The 13,622-nt window shown below is 37.2% G+C and overlaps 1 protein-coding gene across 1 annotated transcript; it reads left to right on the forward strand.

The window, feature by feature from the left end:
* The first annotated feature begins 1,315 nt into the window (after positions 1-1,315).
* LOC115986930 (steroid 5-alpha-reductase DET2) lies at positions 1,316-2,798 on the forward strand. The gene is made up of 2 exons (XM_031110357.1): positions 1,316-1,736; positions 2,217-2,798. Exons 1-2 carry the CDS (start codon positions 1,407-1,409, stop codon positions 2,685-2,687), a joined length of 801 nt encoding a protein of 266 aa, XP_030966217.1. The 5' UTR covers positions 1,316-1,406; the 3' UTR covers positions 2,688-2,798.
* The last annotated feature ends 10,824 nt before the right edge of the window (positions 2,799-13,622 follow it).

Here is a 13,622-nt window from a genome sequence, read left to right on the forward strand (position 1 = left end):
GGCCAAATATTGCTAAATCTAGAGTTATAGATATTGTTCCAAGTTATTTAGAAAAATGAGGAAAGAGAGTGAATTTCAGCAACAATGTTGCCGAAATTCAACAAAAGTATGAGAGAGAAAGAAAAAAGTAAGAGAGAGAAAATTTTGAATTTCAGTAATTAGATTACCGAAATTTCTGCTGCCCAAACCTGCTGACCGAAAACCAATTGTGGCAATGCCATTGTCGAAATAGGGGGAAAAAAATTTTGTGGCAATGCTATTGCCGAAAATGGGAGGAAAAAACAAATAATGGTTGTCGAAATCTGGGGAGGAATAAAAAAAAATGTTACGTCCATAATATTTTTACAACATTTTCACAACAAATTATAGGTGATTAGTTATTATTAGTTTAAATTTGAATTTAACACTGAGATTACTTTTTTAATCCAACAATAACAACCTACCATTTAAAATTTGCTGTAAAAATATTGTAAAAATTATGTACACATATCATTTCTTAAAATAAAAAAAAATAAAAAAAAAGTGGAATGGATTTGTGGCAATGGCATTGCCGAAATAGGAGGGAAATTTTTTTTTTCCCCTTCTATTTCGGCAATGCCATTGCCACAATCCATTCCACCTTTTTCTTTTTTTTTCTTTTTTTTCTTTTTTTTTAATGATATGTGCACACAATTTTTATAATATTCTTACAACAAATTTTAAGTGGTAAGTTGTTATTGTTGAATTAAAAAAAATCTCAGTGTTAAATTCAAATTTGAACTAATAATAACTAATCATCTATGATTTATTGTGAAAATATTGTAAAAATATTATGGACGTAGCATTTTTTTTTTTAATTCCTCCCCAAATTTCAACAACCATTATTTATTTATTTTTCTCCTCCCATTTTCGGCAATGGCATTGCCACAATTACCACAAAAAAATTTTCCCCTATTTCGGCAATGGCATTGCCAGGTTGGACAGCAGGAATTTCGGTAATGTGATTACCGAAATTCAAAATTTTCTCTTTCCCACTTTTTCTCTTTCTCTCTCATACTTTTGTTGAATTTTGGCAACGGTGTTGTCGAAATTCACTCTCTTTCCTCAATTCTCTAAATAATTTAGAACAGTGTCTATAACGCAAATAAACTCCGGATTTAACAATATTAAACCAAAATACTCATATATATATATATATATATATATATTTTTTATAGCACATGTTTTATTTTTTATTTTTATATTTTTGTGTGTGAATGCGATGGAGCCACGAGTGACAAGACTACCCAACGTGTCATACTCTTCTTTATTTGGCACAACCATATAATTAAGCTACTCAACCACATTTCTCTCAACCATATATCTCCAGAACATTGCAGAAATCGAGAGAGAGAGAGAGAGAGAGCTCAAATCACAAAAGGGTAGCCATGGTGATGTCTGTGTTTCTGAGTTTTATTTTCCCACCACCCCCATCACTTTTCATCAAGGCCATGTCAGTTGTGAGCTTAACATCATTGGCTTATACTGGGTTGTCGGAAGCAAGAGGAAAGCACTTGAACTACTCCAAATTTTGGAATGCAAATTCTCACCAATCTATAACAAAAATTAAACTTTCTAGCAGAACAGGCATGCTCTTTCTCTATACTCCGGCGTTTCTTGCTGCTCTCACATCCTTTGTGCTTTTCCCATATCATGATTTCCGAACTCTGTTGCTTAAGTCAGCTCTAGCCCTTCATTTCTTTAAGAGGATCTTTGAGGTACAATCCCATCCCTCTCTCTCTCCTTCACACCCACACACACAAGTTTATTTTGTTGAATTATCGTTACTGTTTTTCGTTTTTTTTTTTTTTTTTGTTTAACTCATATAGATAATTTTTTTTTTTTAATTTTTTATTTATTATTATACCACAACATGTATTTCTCAAAGAGCAAACCTAGTTGAAAAGTTTAATCATGTAAAGAGATTATCGTTAGATGATTAAAGGACATTTAAAGGTATTACTCAAAGGGAAAGACAATGATTTTGTGTATAAGTTTGGAGAAGCTCATGACAGTGTTCTAGAAAGGATATTGATGTTTTACAAAAAAAACGTATTCCATTTTATATATCATTCTTGTTTGGCAAATATAATGGATGAATTTATGTTATTGACAATTGGAACAAATAGATCTAATATATATAGAGGCAGTAAATTAGCAAATAGTTAAATAGTTAAATACTTTACCATGTTTTATAGGTGCTAGTTGTCCACCAATTCAGCGGCGGGATGATACTTGATTCTGCAATTCCTATCTCTCTTAGCTATTTCTTGTCTACTGCAAGCATGATTTATGCCCAGCACGTATCACAAGACATTTCAGAGCCACCAGTTGATCTGAAGTATCCTGGAATATTGTTGTTTCTTATAGGAATTGGTGGCAACTTTTACCACCATTACCTCCTCTCTAAACTGAGGGGAAAAGGTGACAAAGAGTATAGGATTCCAAAGGGTGGCTTGTTTGACTTAGTGATATGCCCACACTATCTTTTTGAAATTATAGATTTCTTAGGGATCTCTTTTATCTCCCAAACACTATATGCATTCTCCTTCACTTTAGGCACTATTTTTTACTTGATGGGAAGGAGTTATGCCACCAGGAGATGGTATCTCTCAAAATTTGAAAATTTTCCCGAGGATGTTAAGGCTCTCATTCCATATCTTTTCTAAAAACTCTGTTAAAAGATTGATAGTTTGAAGATATATGTAACTTGTCGTTTTTAGATTCCTCTTGTAAAAGATTTGTTGTTTGATAAGTGAGCACCAAAGTGGTGTTAAGAAGATTACCAATGGTTAACACTTGAAATCTTACCTAGTTTTTAAAAGAAGGAAAAAAGAAAAGAAGGAAAATTTTATTTTTTGTCTCTATATTTAGGTGGTATTTTTATTTTCGTTCTTGCTGATTCATAAGTTTCGTTTTGGTCCTTAATTTTATTTTTTGATAACATTTCATTTTGGTCATTACCATTTATGGGTGACAACGCGGTGGGACAGGCCCCTCTTCGAGGGAGAGAAGGCCTATGAACATTCTCTCAATCTAAAGGTACAAAAATAAAACATTAGTTATACTTAGCATGAGACATCCAAAAGCAGAACCAAAAGAGTGAACTATGAGTCGTAATCTCTCTAGAGAGGAAGAGGCGGAATTAGCTCAAAGCAATAAGAAGGTTAAGGATTATCATCACGTGGGCTTCAATGATGAGTCTAGTGAGGGCTCCCCTCATCGGTTTAGTCAGGATACTTGGGCTCACTCTAAAGTTTCTTTCAAGGATAAACTTGTTGGGCAAATTCCAGGAGCTTTTGTTCAAGCTTTTGATATTTCCGACCACATGGATGCAGAGGTGGATTCGGATGATGAGGACTCTACAGAAAGACTCAGGGAAGGGCTAGTTGCAGTCAAGCTTACACAGGAGACCAAAATGTGCATCAGGGACTCGTGGTCGAAAGCCATTATTGTGAAACTGGTTGGCAGATCTGTGGGTCTCAACTACCTTCATTCCAAGCTAAGTCAACTGTGGAAACCATCAGGAAGGCTTGACTGTGTGGACCTTGGTAACGATTTCTTCCTAACTCGTTTTTATGTCAAGGAAGATTTGGACAATGTGCTAAGGAATGGACCATGGTTTATAGGAGACCACTTCCTCTCCCTCAGGCCATGGGAGCCATTTTTTAAGCCTTCCTCAACAAACGTTTCTCTCATTGCTGTTTGGATAAGACTTTACGAGCTTTCTATTGAGCTATATGAAGCGGATATTCTTAGGCCAATTGGCGAAGCTATTGGCAAGGTGCATAGAATTGATAGTCACACGGCCATGGAGGCCCGAGGTAAGTACGCTAGGTTGTGCATTCAAATTGATGTCAATAAGCCGTTGGTTAATACTATATTAATCGGTAAGTTTGAACAAGCCATCTCCTACGAAGGTATCCACAAACTTTGCTTCGCTTGTGGAAGGGTGGGTCATCGTAAGGAGGCTTGCCCTTACGTGATTCACAACGGTAAACCGCCGGCAGCAGCGGAGGAGGTGAACAAGGACGAACCGGAAGTTCGCTCAGACAATTTGCATGAAGCCTACTTCTCTGGTGGATCCCATGCAATGCCAAAGGTGAGTGGAGCATAGGACACTGACGGACAGTATGGCCTTTGGATGGTTGTGACTAGGAAAAAACAAATTCAAAAGGGGACAAAGAAAGGACCCGCTCTTGCGGGGTCCACTAGATCAGCATGGAATTCTATGCATGCCCAGACAGCTGGGGGCATTGGCAATGCAACCATTTTAAAGTCCCAGCCCTCTACTAGACCAGTCGATAGGCCTAATGGGATCGGGCTGAAGGCCCATTCTGGTATGGGCAACAACCATGTTTTACCTCCGCGGGCCCAAAGAGGTCAGGATAGGCCCACACACGCCCTGTTAGCCCAGAAGAGCACTCCTAGACTATCTGTCAAGGGCATGAAAGGAATTGCCCGAAATAGAAGTGCATCTATGCAAAGTAGTGGTGTCGATACCTCTCATTCCCAACCTTTCATCCCTTCCGCCAATTCTAGCTTTCTTCCCAACCATGATCCCGGCTCATCGTCAAGCTTTCCCTTCAAGTTCGTGGCTTCCACCAAACCCGAAGCTCCTGCTCACAAACCCGATCTGGAGATCAGCTCTGATTCTCTATATGCTCAAGAGTCATTCCATCTCCATCTCGGTCTAGGGAATCCGATACATCTCCAAGCTCCTACAGGTCTTCCAGCAAGCCCTGAACCTCAATCCCTTCCCTGTAGCTTGAAAGAGGAAGATGGGAGTGTTCGAGAAGAAGCTGACGCTGTGCCTAAGATGGAGACAAATGCTGGAGATAATGGTGACGATCGGATGGAATCGGAGTAGGGTGGTGGTGTTGTGGCCGCCTGTTAATGAGTGTCTTTTCCTAGCCTATCATTTTACCATGAATATAATAATCTAGAATAGCAGGGGCGCTCTGAAGCCCAATTTTCAGAGTCACATTCAGGACCTTACTCGGATTCATGATCCGGCCATTTTTGTAGTCATGGAGACCAAGCTTGGAGGTAGGAGAGCTAAGGAGGTTTCAAATTTACTCCCTTTTGATGGTACTATCCATACCGACACAATTGGGTACGCAGGTGGGCTTTGGCTTCTTTGGAACTCAGATAAAGTTGAGGTTGAGACATTGGCAAAAACTGAGTAGGAGATCCATGTGGAGGTTAAGGTATGCTCCTCTGACCTTGCTTGGATATTCTCTGCTATATATGCTAGTCGTAGAAGTGCAGAACGTTGTGTGTTGTGGGAAAACCTCTCTAAAGTGGCTGAGCTGCATAATAAATCATGGATAATGGCTGGGGACTTCAATGAGCCATTAATTGGTGAAGATAAGTTTGGTGGAAGGGGTGTCAGTATTGGCCGGTCCTTTTTGTTCAAAGATTGTCTAGACAAGTGCAGTATGGTAGACATGGGTTTCTCTGGGCCAAGGTATACATGGTCTAATAAAAGAGACTTGAATAATCTCATTCTTGAAAGAATTGACAGATTCTTTGGGAATCCGGATTGGTGCTTGCTCTACCCAAATGCTAAGGTCACCCATCTCCCTTGGTGCCACTCAGATCATTGCCCGGTCCTTTTAGAGTCCAATCCCAACAGATCGTTACACCTCAACAGACCTTTTCGGTTTCAGAATTTTTGGCCTGGAATGGTTCTAGGAAGTTGGCTGACTCGATAGACAGATTTACAAAGGAAGCCATTGTCTGGAATAAAATTCATTTCGAGAATATTCATGCAAAAAAAAAGGAGATGCAGAGCCAGGCTTTATGGCATCCAACGTGCCTTGGCAAATCAGCCTAGTGATAATCTCATTTACCTAGAGAACCAAATTCACAGCAAACTCGAAATGGTCCTGGATCAAGAAAGAGATTTGTGGGCTTTGAAGTCGAGGATAAATTGGATGATCCAAGGAGATAGGAATACCTCCTTCTTCCACATCTCGGCCCTAGCTAGAAGGCGGAGGAACCATATTGCTTCGGTAAAGGATGAGAGGGGAGATTGGATTACTGGAGAAAGGGAGGTTATGGACTACTTCAGGAAGGGCTTTATTTCCCTCTACACCACTTCGCACACAGAGGCTAGCCGGTTAGGTTTGCACCACCACCAGTGGTAGAACCAGCTATTTGAGGAAGATAAATGTAATCTAGACTCTGTGGCCACAAGGGAAGAAATCAAGGAAGCTCTCTGGTCTATGAAGGCGTACAAGGCCCTCGGGCTGGACGGATTGCACGCTGGGTTCTTCCAGAGATTCTGGTTGGTTGTTGGAGATTCAGTGTTGGAGGAAGTCATGGATGTTTTTACCAAGCGAAGGGTTCCTGAGTTTATGAATAAAACCCACATTATGCTGATTCCCAAAATTCAAGGCCCTGAGATTATTGGTAACTACAGACTAATCAACCTGTGCAATACGATTTACAAGATCATTACTAAGGTGATTGTGGCGAGGGTAAGACCGCTTCTGGACAAGCTTATTTCCCCTTGCCAAGCTGCCTTCATACCTGGGAGACGTGGAGTGGATAACACCATTATTGCACAGGAGCTAATTCACACCATAGGCAAAACCAAGGGTAAAAGAGGTTATATGGCCATTAAGATCGACCTTGAAAAAGCTTATGATAAAATTGATTGGGGTTTATCCGGGAGATGCTGATAAATTTCAATTTTCCAAATAGGCTTTCGGACCTCATCTTAAGTTGTGTGACTTCAGTATCAACTTCTCTCCTTTTTAATAGAGGCAGTCCTGAACCCTTCAAGCCTTCTAGAGGAATCCGGCAAGGTGACCCCATCTCACCGTATCTCTTTATCCTTTGTATGGAGTATCTAGGCCGCCTGATTGAGGAAAAATGCCAGAGTGAGCTTTGGCATCCAGTCAAAGCTTCTAGATGTGGGCCTTCTTTTTCCCATCTATTCTTCGCTGATGACCTCATTTTATTTGCCAGATCTGATTCTGGTAGTTGTGCAGCGGTAAAAGACCCCGTAACAAAATTCTGTACTAAATCAGGGCAAACCATTAGTGAAGAGAAGTCCCGGGTTTTCTTCTCTCCCAACATTGATCCTGACCAAAGAGATATACTCTCGGGTTTATTGGGCTTCCAGCATACTTCTAACTTGGGAAAATACTTAGGTTTCCCACTCAAACATCCAGGGACCAACAACCAAGAGTTTGGATTTGTCCTTGATAGGGTGAAGAAAAAACTTGCTAGGTGGAAAGCAAATCTTTTGTCTATGGCAGACAGAAAAGTGTTGATCCAAGCCTCTTCCTCCACCATCCCAGCTCATGTAATGCAGAATGCTTATCTGCCCAACAAGATCTTGGAAGGTGTGGATAGAGTGAATAGAAACTTCCTTTGGGGGTCGACGGATAACTCAAAGAAGATGCATTAGGTGAACTGGAGGAAAGTCACTAGACCAAAGGATGTAGGTGGGTTGGGATTACAAACAGCAAAGGGTAGAAATACAGCCCTTCTAGCAAAGCTCAACTAGAGGCTTCACACGGAGGGCGATGCACTTTGGGCAAGGGTTCTTAAGGCTAAGTATGGCACAAGACAAAGAACTGAGGAGCGAATTAAGTCAAGATCGCCATGCTCCCCCACTTGGAGAGGGATTTTAAAAGGTGAAGAAGTTTTCAGGAAGGGTGTGAAGTGGATTCCGGGCTTTGATAGTAATTTAAGTTTGTGGTTCGACTGTTGGACAAACCTTGGTCCTCTTTGACAAGTTATCCATGGTCCTCTTACCCGTGAAACCTCCAATCTCAGGATCAGAGATGTTGCTGCTCCTTATGGATGGGATTGGTCAGTTATTCCTTTTGTTTTTCCCCCGGAGCTGAAAGCTGAAATTCAAGCTATTCTCACTCCCATTGTTGCGAGAGGCGGGGACAAGCTTGCCTGGAGTCACTCTCCTAAAGGTTCATTCAATTTGGGGAGTGCTTATTTCCTTGCCAATGAGGTCCCAAATGAAGAAACCTTTGCTGGCGGGTGGATATGGAAGCTTAATGCCCTCCCTACAATTTAGAATTTTGTGTGGAAATGTATGCACAACAGTGTTGGGGTTAAAGAGTGCCTTGTGAGAAGAGGGGTCTCTCAGGATCCAATTTGTCCCCTTTGTCATACTGAAAGTGAATCAATTATGCATGCTTTCCGTGATTGTGAGCTAATCAAGCCGATTTGGGGTCAGCTGGAGTTCCAAATTATTAATCAAGGTTTTTTCACTCAAAACACAAGGGAGTGGCTTGTTACCAACTGCCAACAGGGGAAGCCCTACCCAAACAGACTATCCACTTCACAAACAATCTTCCTTTATGCCATCTGGAAGATATGGAAACAAAGAAATATGTTGGTGTTCAACAACAAAAGGCCTAATCCTAATCTCGTGCAGGATATCATTATGCAGGCAGAGGAGTTTGCTATTTGTGCGTCTCGTCCTAAGGGGTTGAACAGCAGGCTCCCTCAAAGAATCCGTTGGGATAAGCCCCAGGCCGGCTGCCTGAAGCTCAATACTGATGGAGCTTCAAATGATTTGTTGGGTAGTGCAGGGGGCGGTGGATTGATAAGAGATGACAAATGAAGCTGGGTTGTGGGTTTCTCCAGAAGATTAGGGAAAGCAAACAGTCTTGTAGCTGAGCTATGGGCCCTTAGAGATGGATTACTCTTATGTCTTCAATTAAACACTCCTGAAATAGTTATAGAAATGGATGCTAAAGTCATTGTGGAGGCTCTTAACAACCCCTCATTCACTAACATTGTGATTTCCCCTCTCATTGATGACTGTAAGCTGCTGGTTTCCCAAATGCCTCATGCCCGTATTAAACATGTCTTTCGGGAAGCGAATCTGTGTGCGGATCGCTTAGCTAGACTACGTTGTTCTCAAAGTTTAGATTTTACTCTGTATTCAAGTCCGCCTGTGGACCTTATTTCCTTTGTTGAGACTGATTGCCTTGGTGTATTCTCGGAAAGGCTCTGTCCTGTTTCCTCTTTTGCTTTTTAGTTTATAAAAATCCGTTGTTTACCAAAAAAAAAAAAAAAAGCATGAGACATCCAAGTTGCATAGATGATGAAGAGATACCTACCATGAGAACAATAAAATGCATAAACAACAATAATGGCCATAGGAACGCGTCATATGTATAAAATTGTCTCAACACTACACGAATCCATATGTAAAAAATTTGTTTGGACACTACACAAACCGTTTTGAAAGATATAAACAACCAGATACATACATTACCGGCCGTATGAAAATCAGTACCTTTTTTATATGGCAGAAACATATCGATCACCAACTTTTCAATATATTGGAGGATTTTGTAGTAAGACTTTGTAGTCGGTGAAGAGGTTTTGAATATAGACTTTTTTTTTTTTTTTTTTTTCTCTGAAATAAATCATGAACGAGTATAAAATATCCTCAGAAAGCTCAACATATAAGAGGGAACATGATAGTAATAGTTGTAATTGACCATAAAGATTCTCTCAAACAACTACTTTTGATTCAAAACATGATTAATCTTCTAGGTGTTACTTGGATATTTATAATTATGTATATAATTGACCCATTTTTGCCAATTCTACAATAAAGGATGATCAACTTTAACTTCCAATTGACAGAGTTAGTAGATACCAATAACTGAAGCAAGTCCGTTAAATCTATAGGCAATTCAGGATACTTTACAGCGCCAATAATTGAAGTAAATCCATTAAATCTAGAGGAAATTCAAGATACTTCATAGCAGAAAGGATTTGAGAAAAGAATAAAGCTCTATAAACCCAAAAGTCATAATGATATCTAATATCCAACCCTATTACTATATCACTTCCCATGTTCTTGTTCAAAAGCTTGATTTCATACTCATATGGATCCATTCCACCTTTAAAAAATTTCATGCCTCAATTGCTCGCATACTATACTGTTCTTGCATCTAGTTGCATACTGTATCGTATTAAGGTTGCCAGTATGATGGAACCATATCCTACAGGAGGAATGCCAAACAAACCAACATAATGGTCCAACCTGCCACCTGGGAATACCCACTTGACCCTCCATACCCAATCAGCGGAATCCAAACCAAACAGACATCCAAATCAAGCTGTTGTATCACCAGACAAAGGAAGATCAATAGACACCGAATTTTGACCCTATTCTTCCTCACAAATCCTACAGGCTGATCTATAAAGAATAAGCTCAGATGACTGCAAAACCAGAGCTGCAACAAGTACACTCAAGAACAGACTATAGTTAACCAGATGTGTAGAGCCCATCCTCTACTTTAAATATCAATGACAATCTCATGCCTCTTTAGAATATAGTTGAATAGATGTTTTAGAGCCCATCTTATACTTTGTAAATCGATAACAATTTTGGAAAATAGCTTCATCCTACCCTATACTTTGTAAATCTATATATATTTTAATAGACAAAACTTAGATAAAATCCAATTGAATCCTACAATTGAAGTCTAATTTTGTGTTATGTGTCCTAAATTATTTATTTTTAGAGATTTTAATTATTTCTTAATTTTGGAGTCAAATGTAGCACCACATCATAAATATTCATCTAGATGAATTATTGAGTACAAAAACTAAAGAGTCTAGAATTAATGAACCGTAAAAAAGAAAAAAAAAGTACTTCACAATATCAAAAATTAAAAATAAATAAATAAGATAAAATAAAAAATATGAACAATTTACATTTTGTACCTAATAATATTCTTACAAGAATTTTTAAAGAGTTAACAAAATATAAGAATGACTATTAATAGTATTTAAATTATATATATAGGAATTATACTATTCGTCTTAATGCATATCTTTTAAGTTTATCTATGCATATGTTGACCAGATGTGTAGAGTCCATCCTCTACTTTAAATATCAATGACAATCTCATGCCTCTTTAGAATATAGTTGAATAGATGTTTTAGAGCCCATCTTATACTTTGTAAATCGATAACAATTTTGGAAAATAGCTTCATCCTACCCTATACTTTGTAAATCTATATATATTTTAATAGACAAAACTTAGATAAAATCCAATTGAATCTTACAATTGAAGTCTAATTTTGTGTTATGTGTCCTAAATTATTTATTTTTAGAGATTTTAATTATTTCTTAATTTTGGAGTCAAATGTGGCACCACATCATAAATATTCATCTAGATGAATTATTGAGTACAAAAACTAAAGAGTCTAGAATTAATGAACCGTAAAAAAGAAAAAAAAAAGTACTTCACAATATCAAAAATTAAAAATAAATAAATAAGATAAAATAAAAAATATGAACAATTTACATTTTGTACCTAATAATATTCTTACAAGAATTTTTAAAGAGTTAACAAAATATAAGAATGACTATTAATAGTATTTAAATTATATATATAGGAATTATACTATTCGTCTTAATGCATATCTTTTAAGTTTATCTATGCATATGTATGAGATTACAACCTAGTTAATAATAATATATATAAAATGTAATCAAATCAGCAAGTAACGGGAACAAAAATCTGAGAAACATCTCGGTTACCAACATTTCAACATATTTGGAACTTTTGTACCCTTCGATTGTAAATGACATAATGTCCATTATCTTGATTTCTTTTATGCACATGAACAATACCCTAAAAAAATCTCACATCTCACAAATCTATGTTAGTCAGTATTAATAATATAATTATCATATTCTTACTCTATATGATTCATAACATGATTAATTCTTACCAAAAAAAAAAAAAACATGATTAATCCTCTACCGCACGTGTTCTTGGACATTTGTAATCATTTCATCTTTCATTGATATTTATAATATTTTATGTTTCATGTATATAATTGACCCGTTTATGCTAATTCAGAAATGAAGGATGATCATCTCCCAATTAGTAGGGCAAGTAGATGCCAATAATTGAAGTAAGTTATTTAAATCTAAAAGCAATTCAAGAAACTTTTCAGCGGGAAGTATTTGAGAAAAAAAAAATCAACTCATGTAAGCCCCAAAAGTCAAAATGATATCACAATATATGGCTTTTTATATTCATGTCTAAAAGCTTCACTTCATATGGATCGTCCCCACCTTCCTCCACAATGAAGGACGATCAACTATAACCTTCCAATTGGCAGAGTCAACAGATGTCAATAATTTGAGCAAGTTTTTGAAATCTAGAGATAATTCAAGATACTTTTCAGCTAGAAGGATTTAAGGAAAAATCAATTCTTATAAGTCCCAAAACATATATAATACCCAACCTAGTGCTATATCGTTTTTCATATTTGTGTCCAAAAGCTTCACTTCATATTCATATGGATCCTCTCCACTATACAAATCTCATACATCTTTAAAGCATAGCTGACCAGATGTTCCAGAACTCCATCCTATACTTTGTAAATCAATAAAAATTTTGGCAAAGTCCCATCCTATTCTATACGTTGTAAATTAATAACTATTTCATCAAAGCTGTAATCAAATCGGCAAATAACTAGAACAAAATTTTTATAAACATCTCGGTTACCAACATTTCAACATATTTGAAAATTTTCTATTTCTTCGATTGTAAATGACATATTGTCCATTATCACGATTCTTTCATGCACATTTATGAACAATGCTCTAAAAAACCTCACATATTTGTGTTAGTTAGTACTAAGAAATACTTATCCTATTCTTGCTCTACATGATTCGTGACATGATTAATCCTTTGCCACACTTGTGTGTTACTTCGATATTTATAATCATTTAATCTTTCATATATATAATTGACCTGTTTCAACTAATTTCACAATAAAAGATGATCAATTATGACCTTCCAATTAGCAGAGTCAGTATATGCCAATAATTGAAGTAAGTCCTTTAAATCTAGAGGCAATTCATGATACTTTTTAGCATGAAGGATTTGAGGAAAAAAATCAACTCTTGTAAGCCCCAAAAGTCAAATTGATATCCAATACCCAATTCCAGTGCTATATTGCTTTCCATATTCATGTAAAAAAACTTGATTTCATATTCACATGGATCCACCCAACCTTTACAAATCTCATGTCTTTTTAGAGTATAGTTGACCAGATGTTCCAGAACCCCACCTTATACTTGGTAAATTAAAACAATTTTGGCAAAGAATCCCATCCTACCCTAATATTTGTAAATTAATAACTATTTTTATCAAAGATGTAATCAAATTAGCAAGTAACTGGAACAAAATTTTTAGAAACATTTCGATTACCAACATTTCAACATATTTGGGATTTTGCAGTCTTTCGATTGTAATAAATGACATATTGCAAAACGCACGTTTGAAGAGCATTAGCCCCGTCGTCAATTTTTTGTTGATGTTTCCATTTAGTAACGCATTAAACTGACACGTGCTAGTTGACCTCAATTAAATGATGACGTGTGGAACTTACTATTGCATGTAATTATTCAACCTAAGCAAATCTTTAAAATACTTCAAATAAAAATAATTTTTTTTTTTTTTTTTGAGAATAAAAAAAGGAGACTCGCGTGTGGGAGTCATTGTCCCACGCCCCACGGTACAGTTGCGTAAGTCCATGGATACCACCAACTCAAATTGGAGCTCGGAAACTCCGAA

The sequence above is a fragment of the Quercus lobata genome, chromosome 4 (genome assembly GCF_001633185.2).
Source record: "Quercus lobata isolate SW786 chromosome 4, ValleyOak3.0 Primary Assembly, whole genome shotgun sequence".
NCBI classification, from domain to species: Eukaryota; Viridiplantae; Streptophyta; class Magnoliopsida; order Fagales; family Fagaceae; genus Quercus; species Quercus lobata.

What these genes read in the sequence shown, in the direction of transcription:
- LOC115986930 (XM_031110357.1), top strand. Translation starts at nt 1,407, where the DNA reads ATGGTGATGTCTGTGTTTCTGAGTTTTATTTTCCCACCACCCCCATCA. An exon ending in TCTTTAAGAGGATCTTTGAG is followed by an intron (nt 1,737 to 2,216) that starts GTACAATCCCAT and finishes CATGTTTTATAG; the next exon opens with GTGCTAGTTGTCCACCAATT.